The sequence below is a fragment of the Thrips palmi genome, unplaced genomic scaffold (genome assembly GCF_012932325.1).
Source record: "Thrips palmi isolate BJ-2018 unplaced genomic scaffold, TpBJ-2018v1 HiC_scaffold_7, whole genome shotgun sequence".
NCBI classification, from domain to species: Eukaryota; Metazoa; Arthropoda; class Insecta; order Thysanoptera; family Thripidae; genus Thrips; species Thrips palmi.
In genome coordinates, this window is record NW_023144634.1 from 3,419,837 (window position 1) to 3,446,147 (window position 26,311).

The window sequence follows — 26,311 nt, forward strand, 5'->3', positions numbered from 1 at the left end:
ATGGCCATGCACAGGTGGACACCGAGACCTGCTACACCGGCAGCAAGCTCAGCATCCCCGGGGGCGCGTTGCGCGCTCGCAGGGAGCTCATCCGACCCATGTCCAGGAAGGACATCTTCTACTCGGGCTCCGTCACCAACCTGCCCGAGTACCAGAGCCAGAAGTCGCTGGCCGGGTACCGCCAGAGCGTCCTCTCCCTGTCCATGTACGGCCAGGGAGGCACTGGGGCCGTGGACGAGAAGCCTCCTCGTGAGTATCGCCTTTTCTTCAGTCAAACTTGAAATTTCGCCCAAACCCAAGTTTTTCAAAAAGCGCAACATGTACAGCTTTCTTACTTGGATTTCCCTTTGTCGTGCACAGCCGACCTCTGCCCGTGCCTCGCCCTGCCCGATTCCATGAAGCACGCCCTGGCCACCATGATGGACGTCTCGCTGCTCAAGGACCCCGTCTTCATGATGATCGCCATCAGCAACGTGTTCGGCATGGCGGGGCTCTACGTACCCTTCGTGTACCTCGTCGAAGTCGCCAAAAAAGCGGTTAGTCATTTCGCAGTGTCTTCGAAAAATGTGTGTTTTGTTGGCCATGGCCCCTTACGACGGCGGGGTAGGCAGTCCCGTCGAGCAGGGCTGCATCCGGGTTGCCTACCCGCCAGGCGCCATGGCCCCTTACGACGGCGGGGTAGGCAGTCCCGTCGAGCAGGGCTGCATCCGGATTGCCTACCCGCCAGGCGCTTTTGGACCGCCGCGAGATCTGAGATGTTGACTTGTTCCTTGCCTGCCTGCAGAACGTCGGCGACAACAACGCGTCCATGCTGCTGTCGTGGATCGGCATCGTCAACACGGTGGGCCGCGTGCTCTGCGGCTACGTGGCCGACTTCCCCCAGGTCAACACGCTGCTCATGAACAACGTGTGCCTCGTCATGGCCACGCTGTCCGTGGCCGCGGTGCCGTTCTGCGAGTCGTACTTCAGCTTCATCCTCGTCGCCATCTTCTTCGGCATCTCCATCTGTGAGTTGGTGAATTCAGTGCTGTGCGTTGTGTGTGTCTGTCCTCGTCTGACGCGTCGCTCTGTCCGCAGCGGGCTACATCTCGCTCACGTCCATCATCCTGGTGGACCTGCTGGGCCTGGACAAGCTGACCAACGCCTTCGGCCTGCTCATCCTGTTCCGCGGCGTGGCGGCCACCGTGGGGTCGCCGCTGGCCGGCATGGTGTACGACGCCACCGGCACCTACGACATCCCCTTCTACATGGCGGCCGGGCTGTTCGCCGTGTCCACCGTCACGTCCTTCTTGGCGGGGCCGCTGAAGCAGTGGACGGCGAGCGAGGAGCTGCCGCCGCAGCTGGACGCGCTCACGCCCATCGACGAGGACGAGGAGGAGGAGGAAGAGGAGGAGCAGGAGGGCATCCAGATCACCATTCCAGAGATCCGCGAGACGGCGCCGTCGCCTCGCACGCCCAACCCGCCCAAGGAGATCAAACAGATCGAGTCCGTGCTGTGAGCTCGAGACAGAGCCACAGAGCCTAGGGGATGATACCTCGGCGCGAAGGCCGCCGCCGCCGCCCCGGGGTCCGGCGCGCTGAGCACTGAGCGCGCAGCAGGCGGAGCAGGCCCCGGGTGCGAAGGGGCGCCCGGCGCGAGGATCAACGCGGTCATACGCTTATTCTTCTCTCGTTTCATTTCTTTTTCGTCTCGGTGAATGTCTGACGTGGAACCGACGCCTGCACTACACCGTGCGCACTACACCGTGCGCACCGCACCGCGAGTAGCCTCGCCGCCTTGCCGCATCGTCGCGCAGCAGCGCGCAGCAGGGGGTCTTGGAGGACAGAGTAAATTCGTGTCGCGATTTTTGTTCGCGGGCGGGCAGCACTACTGGGGATTCCCCAATGGGGAAGCACTAGCCCCCGGGAAGCAGGGCACCGGATCTGCATCATATATTTTGTGACAAATTTCGTGAATATAGTCCTTTTTATTTGTATAGGATGGGCCTCTGATGGCCTCGTGTCCCTGGGGTGTTGCGTAGAGAGATGCAGATGCAGTGCCCTGTCCTCTGGGAGAACGGAAAAAGGAGGAAAGAGCAGGGAGTGTCTCGCAGACTTCCTGCGCAAAGACTTCAGTATTTTCACCAAGAAATGGAGTTCAGTCAGGCTTTAATAGCTATGAAGATTATTTCGAAATCTGGTTCATTGTACTCTATGTTAATTTTTTTGTGGTCAAATGTGTAGTGATACATTCTCTCTGTGTCGTTGTCTAATTTAATTTTCCAAAGATTCGCCAACATTCTGTGTCTATGTTGGCACGGATTCTTGTGAACATTGGGGACAAGTATTCTTTTACGGCTGTGCAGAAGAACTCAACCATCATTGCGGATTGTGTTTAGTGTCAATTTGTGGAATCTGGTGGTGTTTTGCCATAAGTCCATGTATTGTTTTTTTTTAATGTGACAGTGACAAACATTTTGCCTGTTTAGATGCTGAGGTATTATAAATACTGACCATGTTGAAGCCTTTGAGTTTCATTGTTTTTGTCTCTGGAGAACCTTTACCTAGAAACTGCTAAGAGCTTCGGAGGATGTTTGCATAGAAATGAGAGTGAAGCTGTGGTGTGGGTATGTGTCAAAGAATGATGCCAGAGCCGTTTTCCAGTGCATTCCTGGTTGCTGGCAGAGTCATTTTACATGCCAAGATCAACCATGAATCTAGAGTACATTTCATCATTATTTCTCTTGGCACATTTCTTGATTCCCTTTCTTTCATTTTTTTTTTTTTCTTGATATTGTCCTTAATGTCTACATACAGTAGATTGTATTTTTGAGCTGATTTGTGTGTATAAGTATGAAGAGCTGCAAATTAGAAGACTCTATGAAAACTATGCATAACTTAAACAGACTTGTGTAAGTGTACTTCTGTATCGCAACATGCAACCGTAAACACCAATACAAAAAGATTTCCGCATGTGGTTGCAGCCACAAGGTGCGGAGAAGTTTCATGTCTTTCTTTCAAGGCATGAGAACGAAATACTACGTTCTTTCAAGTTTCAACCTGAGTTTTAAACTTGATCTGTTAAAATAAGCACAACTCCTCTTTTTTTTTCCATTTTTTTTTCAGTGTAAGTGTGCTATTTGTCTCCTCAGGAGATACGGTATCTGTGATTGCAGCCCAGAGGCAGCGTGGAGCGAGCAGCCTGTGCCAAGCGCGGCCGTGCCCGGACGCCCCTTACCGTGTAGCGCGCCGAACCCTATATTTTTGTAATGAAATTGTGTGATCGAGAGAATGAGTGTGTGAATGTCACGAGTGGGGCGGTCGGAGGGCACCGGCCCGGCTTGGGACCGCGCTGCTCAGAGGGTAGGGCAAGGCTTGATGTTTTTATTGTGTTCTTTTTTTTTCTCTGATTTTCTTTTGTACTCACGCCTGCAGCTGCAACCATGTCAATAAACAATTGTGCATAGCCAAGATGTTTTCATTGAGTACACCCTCACTCCTTGGGAGAAGCTGACAAACTTGAGACCAACCAATCGAACTTTCGCTTAGAAGAGAACTAGTCTCAGATCAAGAGCAAAACCAAAACTAAATAATTAAATAAGTAAATAGAAATCAAAACACAAACATTAAAAAAATTAAGATTTTAAAATCTTAAAAGATAAGCACATGGTGCAGGGGCCACCGGCCACCGTCATTGGGCGTTCGTGCTGGCCGCGTCCTTCCCGTCAAGGGTCCTCCGCCTCTCAGTGGAGCCCGCTACGTGGTTTGTGCACGGCCGGCCCGGGCCGCTAATCCATCATGGCACACGACGCTGCGTGGCTGTTAGTGCTGCTAGTCGCTGCGAGGCAACAATTGAATAACTCGCGAACGGCTGACGCGTTATGCCATCGCCAACACGTCCGTTCGCCAGCCTTGGCGCGTCTCTGCGTCTCTGTCGCACCGTGTGACTGCGAATCACTGCGATTCACTCCCATCGGCCGGGTGATGCACTGCATCGCCTCGCCGAGGCTGCGAGGCGCCGCAGCGGCCAAAGCGACCCTTTTTGATGAAAAACTCAGAGACTCAGTGAAGGCAACAACGCCCGGGGAAGTCCGTAGTGGTCTGCGTCCTGGGCCGTGCAGACAGGGACCCCGTAGAGCACGAATTGGTCACACGCAAAGAAGCCAGTCGCGTCAAGCGCTGAACCACGTACTTGCAGTGCACCTCTTGCCGGCCACTGCGCCGAGTACCACGACACAGGCGCCACTTGGTACTGCCACTTGGCGCAACGCCTGTTCGCTGTTCCAGTCCGCCGCCCTGGCGGGGCTGGCGGGGCTGTCAGACAGGACAGGCGGGATGATCCTCGGATGATCCCCAGGTCATGCTCGTTCTCTCGCCAGGCTGCGTCCGCACCGTGGTCGGCACGGTCCGCACCGCGGCACAGGGAAGTCCCAGCTGGTCCCCGCCTGGTGGGGCGGCGGCGGGGCGGCGGGGCCGAGGCGCCTGCCTCTGGAGTCTGGAGGCCCTGGAGGGGGGAAGGGCCCCGCGCCCCAGAGCCCCGCGGGCAGAGACGCGCTAGGCGAGGGACCTGAGCGCCTCAGTCAGTCCGACGCTCGCGCCAGCTGCCCTGCCCGCCCTGGAGAAGGCCCTGGAGTGCCGCGGCGCGTGCGTGCGAGTGCGTCCCCTTCGTCATGGCGGCCGCGCCCGAGTGAGCAGCAGCGGGAACTACATGGCGGCGTCCGCGATGAGCGCCTGCAGCACCCTGGCGGCGGTCCTCGTGGTGGCGGTGGCCGCGGCCGCGGCCGCGCCGAGCCCCGGGCCGAGGACCGACAGGACCGACCTGGAGGCGCCCGCCGGCGACTACGGCAAGGTGAGCCAGCGCCGCCCGCTCGGGCACGCGGAGACCCCCGAAATGGTCTTCATTTCCCCCGGGTCCTCCGCGTCGGCCGGGCCGGCGCGGGGAGAGAGGAGCGCGGAGGCGCCTCTGTCTGCGCGCACGCACGCACGCCGCCGTGACTGCGCGACTGCGCACGCCGCGCACGCGGTTGTCACGCCACACGCGCGTGACGGTGGCGTGACGGCGGCGTGACGGTGACGTCGCGTCGCGCCGATTGAGTTTTTAATTTGCGTCGGAACCAGCCGCGCCGCGCCACGCCCCCTCCAGACAAGTGGCTGGCGTGCTTTTCGTCCAGGGCATTCCTGCGGTGTGCCTTGAAAAGCGCGCCTGCAGACTGATTCCGAGAGTCGCGCTGTCTCTCTCGCTCTCGTGGGCCGTCCCGTGTAGGTGCGAGAGTGCGGGGCAACCGAAACGACCCTCGGAATCAGTCTGCTGCACGGCCCGACTGCCCGGCAGTTGCAGCCACTCGCCAGGGGACGTGACCGGGCCGCTCCGTCGCCCTGTCTCTCTCGCACCCCAATGGACCGCCGCATGGGAGAGAGAGAGAGAGACAGAGCGAGAAAAGTGCTGTTAGGAAGCGGCCCCCTGTGCCTGCTTCGGGCCGTCGGGTGCGCGCTGAATTTCTCATCTCATTGAAACCGCGGCGATCCAATCTACGGCACGCCACAAGGATGGGGCCAACAGGGGCAGCCAGGGCAGCAAGGGCGCGCCCTTGGCTGCGACGTGCCGGGATGGGCAGCGAAAAAAATAAAAATAAGTACCTGGTGCACCAGGGCGTCTGCATCAGCGCACCTACTAAAAACTAGCTGACACCTTTAAGTTGTTTTGTATTGTTCTAGTTTAAAGTAGTAAAGGTATCATCTGCTAAAATGAATAGAAGTAGTTTTGGGTTCCCGAAAAACATTAGTAGAAGGCCGAGGTGTCCTCACACCCCACAACAGCTCGCTGCTCCCGGACCTGACTCGCTCTGTCTCTCTCGCACTCATACGGAACGGCCGGTGAGTGCGAGAGAGACAGAGCGACGAAAACGCCTCTCGGAATGGGTGTCCAGGTGGCGCTCCTGGGCGTGCAACGCGTCGCTTTTTGTTTTCCGCGGCCCGTCAAACTAATTGGCGGCCGGCGCGTTTAGTCACCGGTTTTATTGGCCGGCCGAACCATTCCCTGTCTCTGTCGCACGCAAGGGCCGGTCGCGCACAGTGGGCCAGAAGCCGGTGGAGGCAGCCCAAACTCTAGACGCGTTTTGAGCTCCAGAGTCGCTAAATGGGACTCGAACCGAACGTGTGACCCCACCAATGGACAGCTCTCCGAACGAAGAATCCATTGGTGGGGTCACACGTTCGGTTCGAGTCCCATTTAGCGACTCTGGAGCTCAAAACGCGTCTAGAGTTTTGGCCGCCTCCACCGGTCTTCTGGCCCACTGTGTCGCGGCGGCCCGGTGCGGAGCGAGAGAGACAGAGCGACGCGACGATCGCTCTGAACGAGGCGGCAGACACGCCACGGCCGGCATGGCCCATCCTCCAGGCGTCTCCAGCCCAGCGTCCAGCTCCAGGCTCGCTAATGGAAGGCGGAGACGGGCGCAACCCGCGATAGTTGTGAAACGCGCCGTAAACACAACACATGCCCGGCCGGCCTGCGCTGACGAAATTTACTCGCTATCGCGGCATTGTGGCTATAGCGACCTCGCTTCCGCTATCAGGTGTCTCGAGGTTCGAATACCGACGTCAATTTTTTTTTCAGTGTGGTGTGGGTGGGGACTGTTGTTGTGATGTCCCCGCAGGGTGTTATGTCGGGAAGGTGCTAAGAGCAGGGGCTACTTTGTCACATAAGATAAGGTGGCTGATTTTTCCCTTTCGCGCCTCTGTGTCTGTGTGAGTGTCTGTGTGAGTGTGAGTGTGCGATCGTGCCTTCGGCATTAGGACACCGCGGCAGGCAGTGAAAGGCTCATCCTGGCCGCCGCGCCTGCCTGCCTGCAGACTGATTCCGAGAGTCGTTTTCGTCACTCTGTCTCTCTCACAGCTCATGGAGCGTCCCGTAGTATAGGCGCGAGAGACACGCCGCGACGAAACGTACTCTCGGAATCAGTCCGCTGGGCTGCCTGCGCAGCAGAGCAGTGTCCATCGCCGTCGCTCCTCCTGGCGCAGCAGGCCGCAGCAAAGATTGAACCGTTCGGACAATCCGAGACACGGGTTCAACTCTTACAATAGTGGCTGATTTTTCAACAACGTCCGCGGACTTCACTTGGCGCTAGCGAGAGCCTCGGACAGTCCGACTCGGCGCCGGCGCCGGGAGTCGAACCGCGGACTGGCCGCTGATTAGTGCAGTTGGAGGAGGCCGGCCGGTGAATGCGTTCGTAACGAGGGTCGAGCGGGACGGCCCGGACGGCCCGGACGGCCCAGAAGGAAGACAATCCCCGGGGAGGCACCAGAGATTGGCGAGTCAATCAGCACGCCCTTGTTGGCCTCGGCGCCGACGGGCTAGGGGCGCCGACGGCGGCGTCTGGCCTGCCGAGGAAAGCAGCGTGGCGCCATCGCCATTCTCCAGGTGGTCCTGGAGATTCTGCAGGAGGTCCTGGAGGTTCTCCAAGAGGTCCTGGCAGTTCTCCAAAAGGTCCTGGAGGCTGTGCAAGAGGTCCTGGAGGTTCTCCAAAGGTCCTAAGGAGTTTCTACAAGAGGTCCTGGAGATTCTACAAGAGGTCCTGGCGGCCTGGAGGCTCTCCAGCGCGTCGTCCCGAGGCCGACGCCAGGCCCAGCGGGGCTCCGGGTCACTGGACCAGCCCGCAAACAAGCGCAAACAAGGCGGCGGCGGCGTGGCGCGGCCAGGCCAGGCAGGCGAGGGGTCGCCGCGCCGCGCCGCCGGCCCGCCACATGGAGGATGGAGCGTCGCGACGCCGCAGCAGACAGGTGTCGACACAGGGGAAGCAGCGGGCCGTGGCGCACAGCCGCGTAGCGCCGCGTAGCGCATGGCCAGGCGCCGTGAACCGGAGGGGCAGGGCCGGCAGGGGGCGTCGCGGCGCACGCGTTCCAAACTGTTTTCACCGCCGGCCGGCAGCGCGACGCAAGGCGAAGCAGGTGAAGCTGCACCCCATTCTAGTCATTAGACGCGTGACGGAACGCAAAGCAAACACGTTCTTCAATTATCCGAGGTGACGTCGGGATAAAGGTTAAGCGCGTGGTGGCCGTCGGTGCCCCGCCGGTGCCCGGGGTCAGACTGGCAGAGACTGGCAGACAGGGGCGAGGCGAGGCCAGTCCGACGCGGTGCTGGTCTTCCGCGCCAGCAAGTCAAGCCACTGGGAGTGGGCCAGCCTCCGCCCCGCCGCGCCCCGCCAGGGATTGCCAACTTGGCGCGCATCGGGAGGGCCTCCACTCGGCAGGCGGCAGGGCAGCGCCGGCAGGGCACGGCCGCGCGGGGCTACGCGGGGCTACGGGTCAGCCAATCTGTCCGAGGGAATGCGCGATGCGCGGCCTGCAGTTCAGGCTGATTCCGAACGGGGCTCTCGTCGCTCCGTCTCTCTCGCACCTCCACGGCACGCCGCGCGCCCCGAAGGGTACCGAAGGGTACCGAAGGGGCGCGAGAGAGACGGAGCGACTAAACCAGTGTTCGGAATCAGCCTGGCGGTCTCCAGCGGGGAATATTATTGAGATAGCGGACGCTTGCAGCGACGCTGCGACGCTGCGCCGCCAGAATGCCGCGGCCGAGCGAGCGCTCTGTCTCTCTCGCACCCCTGCGGCACGGCCCATGGGTGCGAGAGAGACAGAGCGACGAAGCGGTCAGTGTGAGTCGGTACTAAATTGGCCGCATCTCATTCTCTCTCTGTTTCGTTTTGCAGCGAATCGCGCCGCTGTCCGCCGCGGTCCAGGTACGCGTATAACGCACGCCACGCACAGTGGGCCAGAAGACCGGTGGAGGCGGCCAAAACTCTAGCCGCGTTTTGAGCTCCAGAGTCGCTCAATGGGCCTCGAACCGAACGTGTGACCCCACCAATGAATTCCCCGTCCGGAGAGCAATCCATTGGTGGGGTCACACGTTCGGTTCGAGTCCTGTTTAGCGACTTAGGAGCTCAAAACGCGTCTGGAGTTTTGGCCGCCTCCACCGGTCTTCTGGCCCACTGTGCCACGGCACGGCACGCGCTGCAGCGACTCGAATTTCGCTCAGCCAGCCAATAAACGGACGCAATGTTGATACGGCACTCACCTGGTTTTATTGTCGGTCGTAGCAGTGCACTGTGTAGGACTCTCTGTACAGCAAAAATGTTCACAACCACCTGCCCGGTCGTGTGGTCAGGCTCTTGCACGTGTTATGCATGCACATTGTGTACACCGTTTTGTGTGAGTGAGAGAGGGAGAGTGAGAGTGTAAGTACTTGTGTGTGTGTGTGCGGGTGATCCGAATGTGCGAGGGTCCTGCGCGCATTAATTGCAGTTTCCAAGTGGAACGCCGCACCACACCCCCGCGTCCAGCACACTGCACACAGCACCACACAGTGTGCACTCACACCACCCGGCAGCCAGCCAGCCGGCCAGCCGGCGGCCACCCCGACATATCCGTGTTCCCACGACCGAGCAGTGCAGCAGCAGCGCTCTGGCCCGCCTGGCCAGGCCGCTCCGCTCACCTCAGTTGGCACGAGAAGCCGGCGCCATGGCGGGGCATTTGGAAAAGTGACTCCGTCGCTCTGTCTCTCTCGCACTCACGGGGCGTGCCGCAGGTGCGAGAGAGACAGAGCGACCGGCTTCCGTCCAAAAAGCATCGGTACCGCGGCGCCGCGTTGCGTGCATGCCGCGCCGACAAATACTCCTCGCGACATTCCCTGCCGCCGCTGCAAGGCATTCCGCGCTGGGAGTTCTCAGTTCTCCGTGAGGGACTGCTGCAGCCGCGGACATAAATCTCCCGGAGAAGGCCGTGATGGTGGACGGCCGGCGTGACGGAGGAGGGAAAGGCGACGCGGACAAATATGACGCGGGGGCCGTACCCAAACTACAGGAGCAGGTCGCCGTGCAGTGGGCCAGAAGACCGGCGCCGGACGCCAAAACTCTAGAGACGCGTTTTGAGCTCCAGAGTCGCTAAGTGGGACTCGAACCGAGCGTGTGACCCCACCAATGGACTCCTCGTCCGGAGAGCAATCCATTGGTGGGGTCACACGTTCGGTTCGAGTCCCATCCAGCGACTCTGGAGCTCCAAACGCGTCAGGCCTTCTGGCCCACTGCGGGACGGCCCCGTGCGTCGGCAGGCGCAGCCTGGAGTGCCCTTTGGCTGCCTTTGGCCGCCTTTGGCTTTCGGCGCGACAATCGCCGGCAAGACCTTTTCCTGCGACGAGGCGAGCACGGCCCGGCACGGCCCGCAACGCACAGCATGCAGTGCAGCGTGCAGTGCCGCGTAGCCGCCTGGGAGGTAAATACAGTCATAAGCGGCCGCCGGGCCGCGCGGTGCGGTGCAGCAAAAAAAGAAGGGGGGAGTGGAATCCGCGGAGTGGTGGACAAGCGTCGCGCAACGCGGCCGGCACCCTTTTGCCCCGCCCCGCCCCGCCCCGCCGTGGAGGAGGGTCGCCGATAGAGTCATTAGCCTGTTGCCGCAGTTTCCATCCATCCAGGCACCTCGTTATAGCTTGCCGATCCTGGCGGGCGCCAGGGAGGCCGTCGACGAGGAGGCGGGCGGGGGTGGGGGCGGCGGGGGGCGGTCCGCGCCATCTGCATACAATGCAGCGAGCACGCCGTCCAGTCCAGGACTCTGGTCCGCCGCGGCTATGACACCGCCGCTCTCCGCGCATCCAGCCGCCGGCCAGCGCGCATGCCCATTCCGAACGGCGTCGCTCCGTCTCTCTCGCACCCCTGTCGAACGCCCCCGCGAGTGTGAGAGAGACGACTGCGACAGCGGTTCTCCACGGCAGGCAGTGGGGGGAAATGGAGCACATTTTGAACGAGCTGGAGGGTAACAAGAAGCGATAAAGGTTAAGTGTACGCTGGGCGCTGGGGCAACCTGTGCGAACGACAGGCTGTGGGCGGCCAGGGCGCCTGGGGCTGGGCGGGCACGCGACACAACGCGACACTGCCCCAAGGCCGAGCAGGCCGAGCAGGCCGAGCCAGTGCCGGTGGCCAGCGGTGGCGGTGGTGTCGTTACCGCCTCGCCACCGCGCGGAGCACAACGCGAAACAGAGCCATCCAGTTCAATGACGGAGCGAAAAGCAGGACCGCCTCCTTTTCCCCCAACTCGCAAAAAAAAAACGAAATAATTTTTAAAAATTAATATGGACTGCGGAACTTTCCTGGAAGGGTAGTCCACTCAAACACCGGGTGGGGCCGTGGCGGGGGCTTTCGTTGGGATTCGAATCCCTGCCTGGGAGCCAGCAGCCGGCGCCAACAGTCAGTTTCCGGATAGAACCGGTTTGCCGCTGGTACTCGCTTCGGCCCGGTTACCGGGTACGGGTAACGGACGGCCAGCGACTTACAGTGTTGCGGCTGACCCGCTGCACCGCCAGGTGCGGGTCCAGCGGAAAGAGGAATTCCCCCCCCTTTTTTTTTTGGGGGGGGGGGGCAAAAAGTGCTGCTTTCAACTCTGGATCCGCCGCTGCGAAAGTCGCGCCTCCCGACGACGCTTTCGACATGTCGCTCTGCTCATCCAGCGGCCGATGGACGCCGCGCCCTCGCCGCGCCCCGTGACCCCGACCCGACACGACGCGGACGCGGCGGCGACGAAGAAACGAGAAACCGAGAGAGAGACAAAAGTGGCGCTCGACTGCGTGACCGCCGCCGTTCCTCATTGCGACCCGGCGCGAGGCTAGACGCGGCTAAACGGCAGGGAGGCTGACGGCTCGTCATTGTGTTGGCTAAACGCGGCGGCTGGCGGCTGCGGCACTCGCCCGGATTTTGTCCGAGTCAACGCGGCGACGGAGACGAGGCGCTCGAGGGACCAAACTTCGTCACCGAGTTTGCCTCGTCTCGTCCGAGAGTTCGCGCGCCAAATCGGACCTTCGACGGCCTCGTCGATTCGGCCTGCCCTCTCTCTCTCTCTCTCTCTCTCTCTCTCTCTCTCTCTCTCTCTCTCTCTCTCTCTCTCTCTCTCTCTCTCTCTCTCTCTCGCACCCTTACGCGATGACCCATGAGTGCGAGAGAGACAGAGTGACGAAAGCAGCGCTCGGAATCAGTCAGCAGGCCGGGCCGGCCGAAGCGCCGAGGCCACGGGACGCGCTGATTTGAACCCGGCCGCTTTGCAAGTTGCACAGTTTGCAATTAGGCTTGGGTCCTCAAAGCCGCGGCTGGTGCCGAAACGGCGCGCCTGTCTCTCTCGCGCCTGTGCGGCGCGGCCCCCGAGTGCGAGAGAGACGGAGCGAGGGCTGATGAAAGGGGCCGGAGGAGTCCGTTGTCCGTTGGGAATCAGGGCAGTGTTTGTTTGACTGCGCGGCGCGGCCGGTGACGTCGGCGCGGCGCGGTCGGCGCGGTGAAGGGTGCAGCGCGTGGGGCAAAGGTCACGGCGGCGCGGCGCGGCGAGGCGCACGCACGTCTGCAGATCCAGAACAAGCCCGGATTAGCGGGCGTGAAATCGGGCAGAAGACGCCCACGCCCGAGTTCCTCGTTGAGCCGAAGGGCAGTCTCTCTCGCACCTCTGCGGGGCACCCCGTGAGTGCGAGAGAGATGGAACCAGCCGGCAGGCCGCTGCTGCAGCTTGGCGCGGTCGCGCTTAATTTCGCAAGTCGGATTTCCATCGGCGTCGCCGGGAATCGAACCCGCACCCTCCTCGCGCTTCGCGGTGCGTGGTGATGCAAGCCGGGCGACGCCTCTCGGGTACCCGCGGGCCCCGCCGCCGAGCCGCCGCGTCCGCGGGGGCGATCGCATGACTCGCGGGGACGGACCGCCGGCAGGAGAGGAGTTCCCAAACAACGAGACAGAAACGGGAAGCAGACAAAAGCGCGAAAAAAGTGCCAATTAGAAATGAGGACACTAACTGCATCGCGGACGTCCCTTCGTTGTCACGCTCGCGCCATGCTCGGGCGGTTAGCGGGCCGCCTTCCCTTGGCTTCGCGATGCACAGTGGGCCAGAAGACCGGTGGAGGCGGCCAAAACTCCAGGCGCGTTTTGAGCTCCAGAGTCGCTGAGTGGGACTAGAACCGAACGTGTGACCCCACCAATGGACTCCTCGTTCGGAGAGCAATCCATTGGTGGGGTCACACGTTCGGTTCGAGCCCCCTTTAGCGACTCTGGAGCTCAAAACGCGTCTAGAGTTTTGGCCGCCCCCGCCGGTCTTCTGGCCCACTGTGCGATGCTGCGTTGCTTCGCGTCCGAGGAGAGGGACTGCCGATTCGGCGCGGCGAGGCAGGCGAGGGCGTGGTGGTCTTCACGTTGCACGGCAGCGTGCGGCAGCGGGGTCGGCGGGGTCGGCGGGGTCGGCGCATCACATAACCACCGCGCACATCCTTTTACTAATTACTGCAAGACCGAGCCGAGCAAGGCGTGTCGGATTCGGCGGCAGGTTTGGCTGGATCTGCTTCGCCGTGTTAGGGGCCAAAGTGGTGGCCAGGGGGCGGGCACCGGCGCCTTGCACCCAGCGCTCAGTCCCTGTTTGTGAGTGAGTGTGTGTGTGTGCGTGTGCGCGCGGAGGGGAGTGCTGCACAGTGCAAGAGCAATGAAAGGGAGGTCATGTCTGTGATTGGCCTCCATGTAGCACATCGCGCGTCGCGACGCGTCCAGCGAAAGGCGGGCAACTGTGGAAGAGGCACCGTCGCGGGGATAAAGACCTCCTCTAGAGTGCAGGCACGCCTCCACGCGCGCCTCCGCGCAACCGGGCCCTACAACACTGATTCCGAGAGTCGTTTTCGTCACTCTGTCTCTCTCGCACTCATAGGGCGCCCTTAGAGGTGCGAGAGAGACTGAGCGATTAGTGGGCGGTCCTACGAGATGGAGACGGTCATTGCGAAGGCCGAGCCGAGGGCAAGGCTCCACTATCCGTCGCTTTGCCGCCACAGCGGCGCAGCCTCCAGAACGACGCCAGCCTCCAGGACGACGGCGGCCTCCCGCGCGCGTCACTGCCGCCCCAGATTTTAATTTAAACAGCGCGTCACCGCGACCACCTGCCGCCTACCCCCGGGACGCCGTCGTGCCGTCTCTCTCGCTCTCGCAGGCCCGCGGCATGCCCGCGGTGGGTGCGACAAGGATGGCGCTCTCCGCGCGCCTCGTCGCGGTGGTCGCGGTCATCAGCGGAACCGGACGCGTCCTAGCCGTCCTGACCGTCCTGGCGCGGTGAGCAGGAAGGATTGACGGAGGGAACTGCATTAAAGTTATCAGCCGTTATGAAAGAGACAGCTCCGCCACACTACGCGCCACTGGTAGCAGGGAGACCTTTCACAAGTAGCAGCACTGCTCGGGAGGTCTGGACTTGAAAACGGAATTGCTTTGACGTAACTCTGTGCATACCGGGTGCGAATGTGAAGTGTTAAGTCCGCCGCGCAGCTGCCGGGCGGGTTTCGACCGCTTGGCTAAAACCATACCCGCCGACTTCGCCGCCGTGCCCTGTCACCCCTCTGTTAACCGTCGGCGCCGGAGTTACGAGAATCGACTACTACACATGACAGATCTTTTCTGGCTCATTTTTAGCGCATTTCTGCCGCAAGCGGGCCCGGCCTTCCTTTTACCTTTCGCTGCAGCCGCGATGGAGGAAGAGATCCATGCCCAAGTCCGACATTGTGCCCCAGAATACACAAGTGTGCGTCCAATCGGTCGCCTCCTCTCGCCACTCGCTCCGTATACAGAGTTACTGCCTCCAGGTCGCCTTCGGGCCGTCGGCACACCTGGGGGCGGCCTGCCGTCTAGACTGCAATAATTGCCGTTGATTGAAGGTGTGGCCGCGGTGCAACATCGCGGTCGTCAAACTTTGTCGGCCCGGCGACGCCGACGACGTTTGAATGTCCCGCCGCGGCGCCGCGCGTTATGCAACCGGGCTGTCCACGCGTCCACACGCCGGCGGATATGTATGGGCGGCCGGCTGCAGTCGTCTCTCTCTCTCTCGCTTGCGCTCACGGGGGGTTGCGTGTGGGTGCGAGAGAGACAGCGACGACACGCCGGACTGGGCAAGTGTCGAGGGCGGGTACCTGCTTCAAGGAAGGAGCGAAACGCGGTATGCGAGTTGGTGCCTGATTCCGAACAGATGGCGCTGCCTCTCTCTCTCTCTCTCTCTCTCTCTCTCTCTCTCTCTCTCTCTCTCTCTCTCTCTCTCTCTTGCACGGATGCGAGAGAGACAGAGCAACGGCACTCTCGAACTAAATCGCTTTGCAGCCTGGGGGGGCTGGAAACGCCAGCAAACGCCATCAGAGGATGCAGGAAGGAGTTCAGCCCCAGCCAGGAGCAGTCCACGCCACCGCGAGCACGGCGTGGCCCGGCGCCAGGATTTATCAAACTGCAGTCGAGCCCAGTGTACCCACCGACTCCGGCAAGGCTCCAGCCACGCACGAGTAGGCGCATCGGGATGTCACTCCATGGCCACGTGGTCCTTGCTCTCTCTCTCTCTCTCTCTCTCTCTCTCTCTCTCTCTCTCTCTCTCTCTCTCTGTGGTGTGTGTCTGTGCGGGTACTGTTGTGTGAGAGTGAGATGCATGCAGCGGCGATGCGGCGACGCGGCACCCCCTCCAGGATTAGGACCTTGCTGCAGATGACTGGATAACTGCGCCGCAGCAGCAGGGAGCCTCCGCCGGCGGCCGTTAGAGGTGGTCGTCGGTCAGGTGGCCTCCCCCTTTTCCAGTGCGTCCAACTCCCCGGCGCGCGATGAGCCGATGCAGTGCTGCCATTTCGCAACGCTAAAGTGCGCTCCGTTCGTCGGGAGGGCTTCTGTGCGCGGCTTGTGCTTGGCGGCGGACTCGGACGTCGGACGCACCGGCCATGCGTCACGCGGCGCTCCGTCTCTCTCGCACTCGTGGGGCGAGACGGGCGCGACGCAGGGGTGCGAGCGAGACAGAAGACAGGCTTGCGCGGCAACTGCCGTTGGGTCAGCGTAGCCGTGATTTTTCTAGTTTACTGGCGTGCATCCACAAGGCGGGAGCGCGGCATGGCCGTAAAACAAACATCGCCGACGGTCGCGCTGTCTCACGTAGTAGCGTGGAGTAGCGCGGCGGCGGCATGGAATGAGTCGCCGGTTTGATTTACGGGGTGTGACCGACGACCGGCAGCAACAGTCGCTGTCTCTCTCGCACTCGCGGGCCGTCCCGTGTGGGTGCGAGAGAGACAGAGCGAAGAAAACGACTCTCGGAGTCAGACTGCAGCAACGCCGCGGGGAGGCGCCAGCGCCGGCCTCTTTCGCTACAACCCCCGTCTACCCCTCCGATTCCTTCGGCCCTAGCACACGCTTTTCTTTGGGTGCATGCGACTGATTTCCTGGCGCAGCGGTCCCTTCCCGCCCCTCACCTCTAAGTGAAAGGCTAAGGTTAGGGACGGAGGCACACTCACGCCCCTTCGCCGTAAAATCAGTAGCTGATGACGGTCTTTTAACGCCCTGTTCTTCCTAGCACAGCTCTCTGACCACGCCTCTGACCCTGGTCGTCTTGTTGCAGCACAAGCGGCAGATCTTCCGCGAGCAGGTGAACCCGCACACGGGCGGCAAGATCCCCGAGGACGCGTTCCGCGCCGACCGCCTGGCCCTCAACAAGCTGCAGCAGGCGGGCTTCTCGGTGCCCGACGGCGTGGGGCTGCAGTGGCGCGGACACGGCCACAACTCGGCGGCGCAGCACCACGGGCACGGGCCGCACGGCCACCCCGACGGCCACAGCTACGCGCAGGACCCGCACGCCACCGTCATCAAGGTGCTGCAGACGGACGACGGCCGCTACGTGCCGCCCGAGGGGCAGGTCTCGGGCCAGAACACGGTCAGTACACTGGACAATGTCTTTCTGCTTCCACCCGCCTGGAAGCTGGACAGCAAGTCGCACTTTGCCCCTGTAGGCAACGATTGCGGCATCACTCCCCTTAACGCGTCTCTGGATCCGCCCTTGAGAAATATAGATAGGTTTTATTTTTCTGTACTTTCCTTCAAGAAATAACGCAATTTTCAGACGAGGCTGGCCGGCCGGACTTTTTGCCGCGATTACCGGGATTCGGTCTGTCCATTTTACAGCGCGGCCGCTCGTTTTTCGCCCCCATTTTTTTCGCACTCCCGCGCCTCCACTGCAAACACCGCAACGCCGGTGCGGCGCCACGATCCGCTCCGCCCTCGGCCAGCGCGGCCAGCGCGGCCAGGCGAAGCGAGGCCCTCACGCTGGACCGCTTAATCATCTGGATGCGTTGCCTGTCTAAACGGAGCGGCCAGCGGGCTGGACCCGAACAGTGCTCCGTCGCTCTGCCTCTCTCGCACCCATCCGGGGCGGCCCGTGAGAGCGAGAGAGACAGGCCGACAACAGCGCCGCTCGGAATCGGCCCGCGGCACGCCGAATAACATCCATGACGCAAAGGGCGTCGGTCGTGTCGTTGCGAATCGCGTCGTGGCGCCCGAACGCACGACGCCCTGGCCGCCCCCCCCGCGGCCCCCCGGCCACGCCCCGAGCCCCAAGCCCGAACGGCGAATACACCTTTCCACCATTTCTTGGCGCCGGCGGACCGATCCCGAGAGTCGTTTTCGTCGACCTGCCTCTCTCGCACTCGTGGGGCGTCCCGTATGGGTGCGAGAGAGACAGAGCGGCGAATAAAGGACTTTCGGAATGGGCCTGTACTGCAGGGCGGCGCTACGCTGGAAGTGCTGGAACGCCTTGCCGCGCCGCGCGGTCACACCGCCGCCTTCACCGCCCGCGTCTCGCGTTTTGCTTTTTTTTGCGCTCATCAGACGCCTCCCTTCTCCCTTTCTCGCGTGGCGTGTGCCGTTCTCTCGTCGACTCGCCTCCCCCCCCCCCCCCCCCCCCCCCGGCCTGACGACGGCCTAGTCCCAGTCCCGCCGCACGTGGCCCACGATGAGCAGACATGCACGGAGCAAACCGAATTTATTTTCTTTCAAATTTCTATCTTTTTTTTGGCAGTGTTGATGTTTGGCGTCAAAAAGAGTGTCTCCAAAGAGGGTGCGCTTGCTATTGCTAGCTATCGCCGGGGGCGGCGGCGCGGCCGGGGCCTAATTGTAGGTGTCGCCATCGGAGGCCTGCCTGGCTTTGCCTGGCCCTGCCGGCCCGGCCATTACTTCGCCGACGGGCACGTTAAACTTCTCGTTAAAGCCGCCGGCCGCTCTGTTTTGTCACCGCGGCCTTGATCGCCGCGGATCGCGATCGCCGCGGATGGTGCGCGTCACAGGCTGCTCGTCGTCGGCCAGCACGGCCAGCACGGCCTCGTGTGGGACCCTAACGGAGCGCCTGTGAGGTAGGCAGGCCCGCCGCGTCGCCGTGTGGTGCGGGCGTGCCTACACTGCATTACCATTACCATTGGTGGAGGCTCGTAGCTCCCTCTTGCGCCTACACTGCGGGCGTTCCGGCTGATGGTCGTGTTCCTCCCCGTGCCCCAGGTGGACTCGACGTACCTGCTGCGCACGCCGGCGGGCTGGAACCAGCACGCGTCGCACCTGGTGGGGCTGCAGCGGCCGCTGGGTCCGCCACTGCAGTTGCCCGGGGCGGGGGGCGCGTCCGGGCCTCCGCGACGGCCCTTCAACCCCCAGCCCAGCCTCCACGCCCACCAGGCCGAGCCGTCGCCGTCACCGCCACCCCCGCCGCCGCCGCCACCGCCGCCCCCGCAGGTGCACGCCCGCCCCCAGCAGGACGACGTGAACCTCTCGCCGTTCCCGTCGGCCGCCCTGCAGCCGCCGCCCAACGTGCCGCCGCCATCGCTGTACCACCACAAGCTGCACCCCCTGGAGGTGCCGCACCCCCCGCAGCGGCTGGCACCCTCGCCGTCGGCGTCCCCCACCCCGCCGCCGCTGCCGTCGCTACCGCCGCTGCCGCGCAAGTTCCACCACCTGGGAGCGCCGCACCACCACCTCGGCCACTCCCTGGCCTCCCTCATCGACATCGAGGCCCAGCACCCCCCGAGCCGCGACCTGTTCGGCCCCAGCCTCAGCTTCCACAGCTTGTCAGAGGTAACCCGATCCGAGTCCGCTTAGCGATTATCTGCTGTGCGAAATCGAACTCCAGTTCGCTGCACTGGCAACAGAAACACAACAGAGTCCTGAGGGACGAGTCCTCGTAACGTTGTAACTCCAAAACAACACTAACACCGCCCTTTTTTGTACTTTTTTTTGCAGTCGTCTCACAACGACGCCGCACTCCTGGGCGACTCTCCGTCGTTCTTGCTGGACGATGACTGGGCGTCCGAGCTGCCAGGTAAAACAGCAGGGATGCCCTTCTCCAGCGCGTGCGGCCGGCCGTGCGCGTTGCACAGTGCGTGACGTCACGACACGCGTGTGTTGTTGTTGTTGTTGCTGCTGCTGACCGCGCGCCCTTTAGCTAGATGTTGCCACAAATATCGGGCGCCTCATCCCACGCGTGCTCCTGCTCCTTCTTGCAGGCGGACTGCTGAGCCCGGAGCAACTGGCCGCTCTGTACAACAGCGACCACGAGGAGCGGCTGCAGCACCTCCACGCGCTGGCCTCCTTCTAGCGGGGCCGGCTGGACGGGACGCCCCGCCGCAGCATGGCCGCAGGGCGGCAGAGCCACCTTGGTTGCCTTGGCGACGTGCCCGGTGTGATACGGTTGCCATCCTCCGCGAAACGGCGGCTCGGTATGCTACGGTTGCCATCTTCCAACGGCGAGAGTCAAATGGGGCGCGCGTGGAGAACTGAGTTTACGCGCATTCGAAAACTCGGCACTGCAAAAACTGAAAACTAATCGGGCAAGTCGTTGTCCCTGGAAGGCCGACGCCTCCCTGACGACACCGGGAGGCGGTCTTAAGCCACCGCCACCAGAAGAAGCGACTCGGTGACCTCCTTATCCAGAGCCGGGGACGACGGGGGCGACCTCCACCAAGGCCACGCCGCCGGACAGCGGGGAGGCTGTGTCCAGCCACGAGACAACAACGGCGTCCGTTAGTTTTGTTTCTTTGATGCAGATTGTTAAAAAGCAACAAAAAGCCGACTGTGCTCGAGGAGCCTGGTGCGCACCGGTCCCGCCCGGAGGCAGGCAACCCAACGTGCAGCCCCGCAGCGCTGCGCCGGCCGCGTAGGCAGCCCAACCTACTCGCCCGCTTCACGACTAGCTCCGAGTCTAGGCGGTCTAGGCCTCGTGTAGCTTCTAGGGCCCATTAGGCTGACACGCGCGTTTAGATATTGATTCCAAACTAGAAAAAAATCGTCATTTTATCGAGAAGAGTTAAATTGAAAGTTTGTGCTTGTTTGTTTGTTGTGTTTTACGTGTCTGATTAAAATTATTGTTCAATTTGCTTTCGGCCTATCCGCCGGAAAGTTTACTGAGGAATGTTAATGTCAAGATGTGACATACTATGTTGACAGTGTCATTTGTTTTGTTGTTATGTATCATAAAGCCATAGTGTGAATCTGTTGTGTGAACTTGGAACGCCGTAGGTACGGGTCAGTTGAGTGAATGAGAGAGTCATTCTTACTTCATCATGTTGGACTTGCCACATTCGTACACGAATCGCCGGCATATTCTTGCTTCTTGTTCCTTCCTTCGTAGTTGTTGATCATCTTTCATGTGAATCTCGAGTAGGAATATCTGAAAAAGCGATATGTGAAAATACTTGTTTTGTATTTTATTTAAATCATGTCCAAGTCGCATATTTAGAATTTCTTCATTTTCGAGGTATAGTCCCCGTTATCAAAAGTTCATCAACACACACACACGCACTCAATAAATTAAATACACTATCTACAAGCTCGTGAGGTCGTCAGGATCCCCCCGGTTGGGTCGGATCTCTAGGTTCGTCGGGCCGAAATGTTTTTCAAAAAGTAATGACGCGTCGTGAGAGTAACTCTGTCGAAAACGCAGTGGTGTCGGGCTTAGAAGGCGGCGTGCTGGTACTGCTGGTACTGCTGGTACTTCTCGGCCTGCTCCTGGTAGCGCCCGGACTCCTGGACGGCGGCGGCGTATGCTCCGGCCTCGATGTCGGCGATCTGCTCGGGGGTCTTGGGCTTCGGGTAGTACGGGTTCTTGTCGGGGTCGGCGTTGTAGCTGCAACGCGTTCAACACGGTCAAGACACGTTGGCCAACAGACATAAACAGCAAGACAACACGGGACAGAACATCACCTCCACAAGCTGCGGGCCTGCCTGCAGTCCACGTTGTACCACCAGTCGCAGTTGAAGTCGTACTGGTTGAAGAGGGTGCCGTTGGGGCACAGGAAGGACGCGCCCTGGTCGCCCTCGCGGCCGTCGTGGCAGACGTGGTAAGCCTGGCGAAGAGGTGAGAAGTCATTGCCGTGAGAAATCCAAGCAGAATGGTTCCAGCCAAAGGCCGGTCTTTTTCCGGGGCAGTTCGGTCGTACCTGGCAGCCGGTCTCCTCGTTGGCGTACATGCCGGGGACGACGGGCACGTCGTGGCACGAGAAGTGCGTGGCGGGGACCTCGTGGTAGGCGGGGTAGTCGATGCCCGCGCGCCCGGGGATCTTCTGCTCGGCCTGGTGGGCGCGCTTGGCGGCGCGGAAGGCCTCCTTCTCCTCCTCGCTGAGCTTCCTGGTGAGCTGCACGGGCACGGCGGGGCCCTGGTGGAAGCCGCGGTACACCTGCCTCTTCTGCCGAGAGCCAAGCAACAAAAGGACAAAGTTATTTTCGGGCTTCTCTTCCCCGTCGCCTGCTTTTACTTTCAAAGGAAGGGTGACGGTCACCAACTTTGCGCCAAGACTGTTCCCGAACCAAGGCGAGAAATCGCACTACGTGAAAAAGGGAAGCTAAAGGATGGTCCAAAGAGCAGCCACCCGTTGAGGGAGTACGATTTGCCGCCTTGGACTGGACGGAGTAGCCGCCAAAAGTGAGACAGAGCGAACGACTGCAATGCGTGACCGGCGCGTGCGGCGTGCGCCATGCCCGCAGTATGTCGGGCCGCCTGCTGCAACGCGCTTCCTCCACGCACCGCACATCGAGCCACACATCGCGCATCGCACACATTCCGTTTCAGGTCCTCGGAAGCTGTCGAGGACGGACTTTCCCACATTCTGACGGGCAGACGGGCGGACGGGGCGACGGCCGACGGACGGAAGAAGAAGAAGAAGGCTCTGTTGTTGTTCGCGCCATAACAACACTCGCTGACCAGCCGATCCAGGAGCGCGGCCCGCGCGCGCAATGTGTTCCACCCCCTCCCTTCCCTCCCCGCGACCGTCCGACGGTCCACCACACCGCCGCTGTTTCGAAATGACGCATACGCCACCGCGGTGTGCGCCTTGCAGTGCCTCGCAGTGCCTTGCAGCAGCAGCAGCCACGCTCTAGTGGAACGAGCCGGTGCCTTATACATACCCGACCCGCACTGCACCACTACACTACACTACATTGCGAAAAAAAGTCCGTAGTTTCGCACGGAAATTGGCAGGCGACGTGCGGCCAGTCATAGCGTTCCGTGGGGGTGCGAGAGAGACAGAGCGACGAAGCGATTCGTGGGAATCGTCGCGCGGCGCCACGGCAGGCGACACTTTGAGGAGGTTCGGAGACCTCAGCGAGCGTCCGTCCGCGCCTTTTCGTTTTCTCTGGAACTAGAAGTGAAACCGGTAATGTGTTACCGTTGCCATGGTAACCGACGGCCGTAAAGTCCAGGACGGCCTTGCGGGGAGGTCGCTGGAGTCCAGCGGCTGGACCAGTGTGCCCCCTGCCCCTGCCCCTCCGCCCCCCGCATCGCCCTCGCCGCGGGCCTTGCAGTCACTCATTACACTGTATCGCACCGGGCGGGCTGAGAAGTTGCAGGTCACCGGGAACCACTTACTGGAACGACCTGCCAGCACACTGCTTGTGCCGGAACGACCTGGCAGCACACTGCTTGGGCCGGAACGACCTGGCAGCACACTGCTTGGGCCGGAACGACCTGGCAGCACACTGCTTGGGCCGGAACGACCTGGCAGCACACTGCTTGGGCCGGAACGACCTGGCAGCACACTGCTTGGGCCGGAACGACCTGCACGTGTCTAGAGTATGAACTTGGGAACGAAGTTGGAACAAGTGCAGTTCACAATGCGACCGGAACCACCAAGAGATGTCTCATGGAGCTAGCATGAGCCGCGTCCGGAACAACCCGTGCGGCTCGAGCCGACCGGAACGACTCCACTTGATCCACCGCCGCGCCCGGTCGACATTTGATAGGCCCGCCGCGAGGTGACACTTCCTCGGCATTAAGTCACGGCGTTACGTCACCGCCACTGTTCGGCCCTGCTCCTCGCCCCGCTCCGCCCGGTCGTCTTCCTCGCCGTCGTCAACACGTCACTCTCACTGCACCCGTGCGTCAAAGTCACTGGCGGTCGGACTGCACCTGCCGCGCCTCCACCTCGCTCTGTCTCTCTCGCACCTCTGCGGGACGCCGCATGAGTGCGAGAGAGACAGAGCGACGAAACGGTCCGCCGGAATCAGGTGGCTGTCGGGGCGGAAAAATATTGGATTTTGGCGCGTGCTTCCGGTGATCTCGTCGCTCTATCTCTCTTTCCGAGAGAGACAGAGCGCGCTGCTGGCCACGCGCCAGTGTGCGCCGATCTGGCCCGCGAGTGCGAGAGCGTGCGAGAGGCTTGCTTGCGACACGCGGTCCAATGGATTTGGGCCGGCCGGCTATGGCCAATCTGATCCGTGCGAGGCGGCGAGGCGGTGCAGGCCGCGCAGGGAAAGAAAGGCGTTGCCGGCGTGCTGCTGGACAGGCTGGCCTGGCCCGCGTGCGCGCCGTGCAGGCCCGCGAGGCCCACAAGCAGGCCAAGGTCGCCGACGGCGACGGCCCGGACCGCAGCGGCAGTGCAGTGGCCGCGCAGTCGTGCCGCCGGGCCGCGGGTTCGAGTCTCGCCAGGGGCGCGCGCCTTTTTTTCTTCCGACCGACTTCCCCCTTCGTCCTCTCGACAGTCTCTGTCTCCCTCGCGCTCGTAGGCGTCCGGTGCACAGTGGGCCAGAAGCCGGTGGAGGCGGCCAAAACTCAGGACGCGTTTTGAGCTCCAGAGTCGCTAAATGGGACTCGAACCGAACGTGTGACCCCACCAACGGATTGCTCTCCGAACGAGGAATCCATTGGTGGGGTCACACGTTCGGTTCGAGGCCTTTTTGGAGCTCAAAACGCGTCGAGAGTTTTGGCCGCCTCCACCGGCTTCTGGCCCACTGTCCGGTGCAGGTGCAAGAGAGACAGAGCGACGCGAGTTCACTCTGCGTACCGTGGCTTGTCGCGCAGCACATCCAGGGCAATGGCCGTCGCCAAGTCGCTGCAAAAACCGAAAAACCGCAGGTATTCGAGCCGCGATCTCAAGCTGCTGCTGGCGTTTGGCGGCGTCCTTGCAGTGCGGCTGCGAACGGCCGCGAGGCCCGCACCCAAGGTGTGGGAACGGCCAGCGGGCACCAACGGGGCAAGGTTCACACTCCGGCGGCACTCACTCGGCTGGGGCTGGCGCGTATTGCCATTGCCAGTGAAAGGGAAAAGGGACTTGCCCTGCCGCGGAACGGCGCCCCGCGGCCAATCGCCTTGTTATCGCTTCCTCGCCGACCAATCAGGAGGCGGCCTGGATTTATGAGTGGCGAATGCGAACATGGGAGCGCAAAAAAACGACTGCCTTTTTGCGAGCAGCCTTGACCTTTCGGTTTGGGCGGCCCGGGGACGACCCGGGACGTGCGGTGGGCCGACGGCGACACTCGCTTATCTCTGTCTCTCTCGCACTCACAGGCAGTACTGGAGGGTGCGAGAGAGACACGCGGCAGCCCTATTCCGGTGCGCGGACTGGCGGACTCGAGTACGCAATCGCGCAGTGCGCCGCGAGCACTCCACCGCACTCCATGATTAATTCTTACGTCAACAGGAGCCCTCCGTCGTCCCGGCCCATCCCGCCGATTCCGGCCGCATTCGCAAAGCACCAATCAAACTGCAGCCTTTTAGGCCAGCGCAGCCAAACAAGGCTCAAATGGAGCAACGGCTTAGGTGCGCGCAGCACAGCACCAGACTGAGTCCTTTTCGTCGACCTGTCTCGCTCGCACTCGCGGGTCGTCCCACGCGGGTGCGAGCGAGACAGAGCGACGAAAGCGACTCTCGGTCCTGCAGGCTGCACTCGATGTAGGCCGCCAGCGCGCTGCAGCGCGCCGCGGCGACAATCTGCATATTGATGAACCTCTCGCTGGTTTGCCACCACTGCCGAGACAGCCATCGACTCCCGGCAAAGAGCGATGCCACCATTCGGGGTTCACTCGTCGGGCGTTCGCCGCCCACTTCTTGCCCGTCCGGGCTTCACTCGGTTCTCTGCGACGCCGTCGGCCTGCTTCGCGCCTTTTCGCGCTTCGCGGCGGACGCGCGGACGCGGTGGATGACGACACACTGCAGCGCGTGACCCTCCACCTGCACTTTGCAGCCGCCGCGTGGATGGAACGTAAATTGCACCGCATGACACATAAATACACTCACACTCACTCGCTCTCACATACATAAACACTTGCACGTATTCGCACGCACGCACTGTCACTCTCGATGGCGAGATTGACACTCACACTGTCGCGCACCAGCACCCCTCACACTAACTTGCTCATACACACACACGCACACCTACGCACACACACACGCGCGCACACACCTTAATCTGGGCGGCGGCGGTCTCGCCGGAGAGGCAGTAGACGACGGCGGCGAGGAGCGCGAGGGCGCAGGCCACCCTGGTGGCGTTGGTCATGGCGGCGCGGTGCTCCTTGTCCAAGAGCCAGGGAACGAATCCCGGCAGCAGCCAGTGCAGGCCCCTGGCCGCCCCAACCCGCTGCCCCCGCCAGGTCCCCGTCAACCCCCACCCGCCCTCGCGAGCCAGGCCCCTCCAGACTCCAGCAAGCCCCGCGGGCCTCAAGCCCCGCCGCCACGCCGCCACGCCCGGTCCAGCACCGTCCAGCACCCCATATGACCCCCCTTCTGTTCTTGTTCTTCCATGGCGACCACTCCCCCCTCCAACTTGGCGGCTGCCCAGGCTGCCCAGGCTGCCCAGCAGCCGCGCTGCAGGGATACTTTCACTATTAACAAACCCGATGGGACGGGCACGCGGCACGCGTTATGCGAACTCGCGTAATCCATGGGATAATCCCTCCGTACGCATGTCCGTTCGGGAAGCGGCCGTTCTGGGACGCGAGCGTAATGAGCATGAATGGGCGGCGGCAGATTGATTCCGAGAGTCGTTTTGTCGCTCTGCCTCTGTCGCGCGCATGGGGCGCCCCATGGACACAAGAGAGACAGAGCGACGAAAGCGACTCTCGGAATCTGTCTGCTGAGCGGGAAGGAGTGGCGGGAGGGGAAGCAGTGACGATCTCAAACCGCGCGCCAAGTGAACAAGCTCCCCCTATCCGCGGCATCTGGTCATTCCACGTGACAACAGTGGACCCCCTTCTGGTCTTTCCTTGCCTTACAGGACTCGAAATTCGGTATGCGAAGATGCTGCTTATCT

General features: G+C 61.8%; 3 protein-coding genes across 8 annotated transcripts in view; 2 read left to right on the plus strand and 1 right to left on the minus strand.

Moving 5' to 3' along the window:
- LOC117652146 (monocarboxylate transporter 3) overlaps positions 1-3,445 on the plus strand; it is a 37,030-nt gene extending 33,585 nt beyond the window's left edge. For all 6 annotated transcript variants that reach the window (XM_034396827.1, XM_034396829.1, XM_034396833.1 and 3 more), the window contains 4 exons: positions 15-249; positions 361-536; positions 785-1,007; positions 1,078-3,445. In XM_034396827.1, the coding sequence (XP_034252718.1) occupies positions 15-249; positions 361-536; positions 785-1,007; positions 1,078-1,499 (1,056 nt within the window). In that variant the 3' untranslated portion in view covers positions 1,500-3,445. The remainder of the gene's footprint in view (positions 1-14; positions 250-360; positions 537-784; positions 1,008-1,077) is intronic.
- Positions 3,446-4,649: 1,204 nt separating this feature from the next.
- LOC117652716 (wiskott-Aldrich syndrome protein family member 2) lies at positions 4,650-20,524 on the plus strand. Its single transcript, XM_034397809.1, has 7 exons — positions 4,650-4,666; positions 4,753-4,828; positions 16,378-16,689; positions 18,303-18,674; positions 18,708-18,869; positions 19,035-19,113; positions 19,298-20,524. The coding sequence occupies exons 1-7, from the start codon at positions 4,650-4,652 to the stop codon at positions 19,387-19,389; spliced, it is 1,110 nt and encodes a 369-aa protein (XP_034253700.1). The 3' UTR covers positions 19,390-20,524.
- On the minus strand, positions 20,475-25,588 carry LOC117652609. Its single transcript, XM_034397656.1, has 4 exons — positions 25,466-25,588; positions 21,230-21,475; positions 20,994-21,136; positions 20,475-20,916 (listed from the first exon to the last, which is right to left on the minus strand). Exons 1-4 carry the CDS (start codon positions 25,556-25,558, stop codon positions 20,745-20,747), a joined length of 654 nt encoding a protein of 217 aa, XP_034253547.1. The 5' UTR covers positions 25,559-25,588; the 3' UTR covers positions 20,475-20,744.
- Positions 25,589-26,311: the final 723 nt, after the last annotated feature.

Excerpts from the sequence above, each read along its gene's own strand:
- LOC117652609 (XM_034397656.1), bottom strand. The coding sequence starts at position 25,558 with ATGACCAACGCCACCAGGGTGGCCTGCGCCCTCGCGCTCCTCGCCGCC. Across the intron at positions 21,137-21,229 it reads ACGAGGAGACCGGCTGCCAG|GCTTACCACGTCTGCCACGA; the intron begins GTACGACCGAAC and ends CCTCTTCGCCAG. Across the intron at positions 20,917-20,993 it reads CAGGCCCGCAGCTTGTGGAG|CTACAACGCCGACCCCGACA; the intron begins GTGATGTTCTGT and ends AACGCGTTGCAG.
- LOC117652716 (XM_034397809.1), top strand. Across the intron at positions 4,829-16,377 it reads CCGCCGGCGACTACGGCAAG|CACAAGCGGCAGATCTTCCG; the intron begins GTGAGCCAGCGC and ends GTCTTGTTGCAG. Across the intron at positions 18,870-19,034 it reads GCTTCCACAGCTTGTCAGAG|TCGTCTCACAACGACGCCGC; the intron begins GTAACCCGATCC and ends TTTTTTTTGCAG.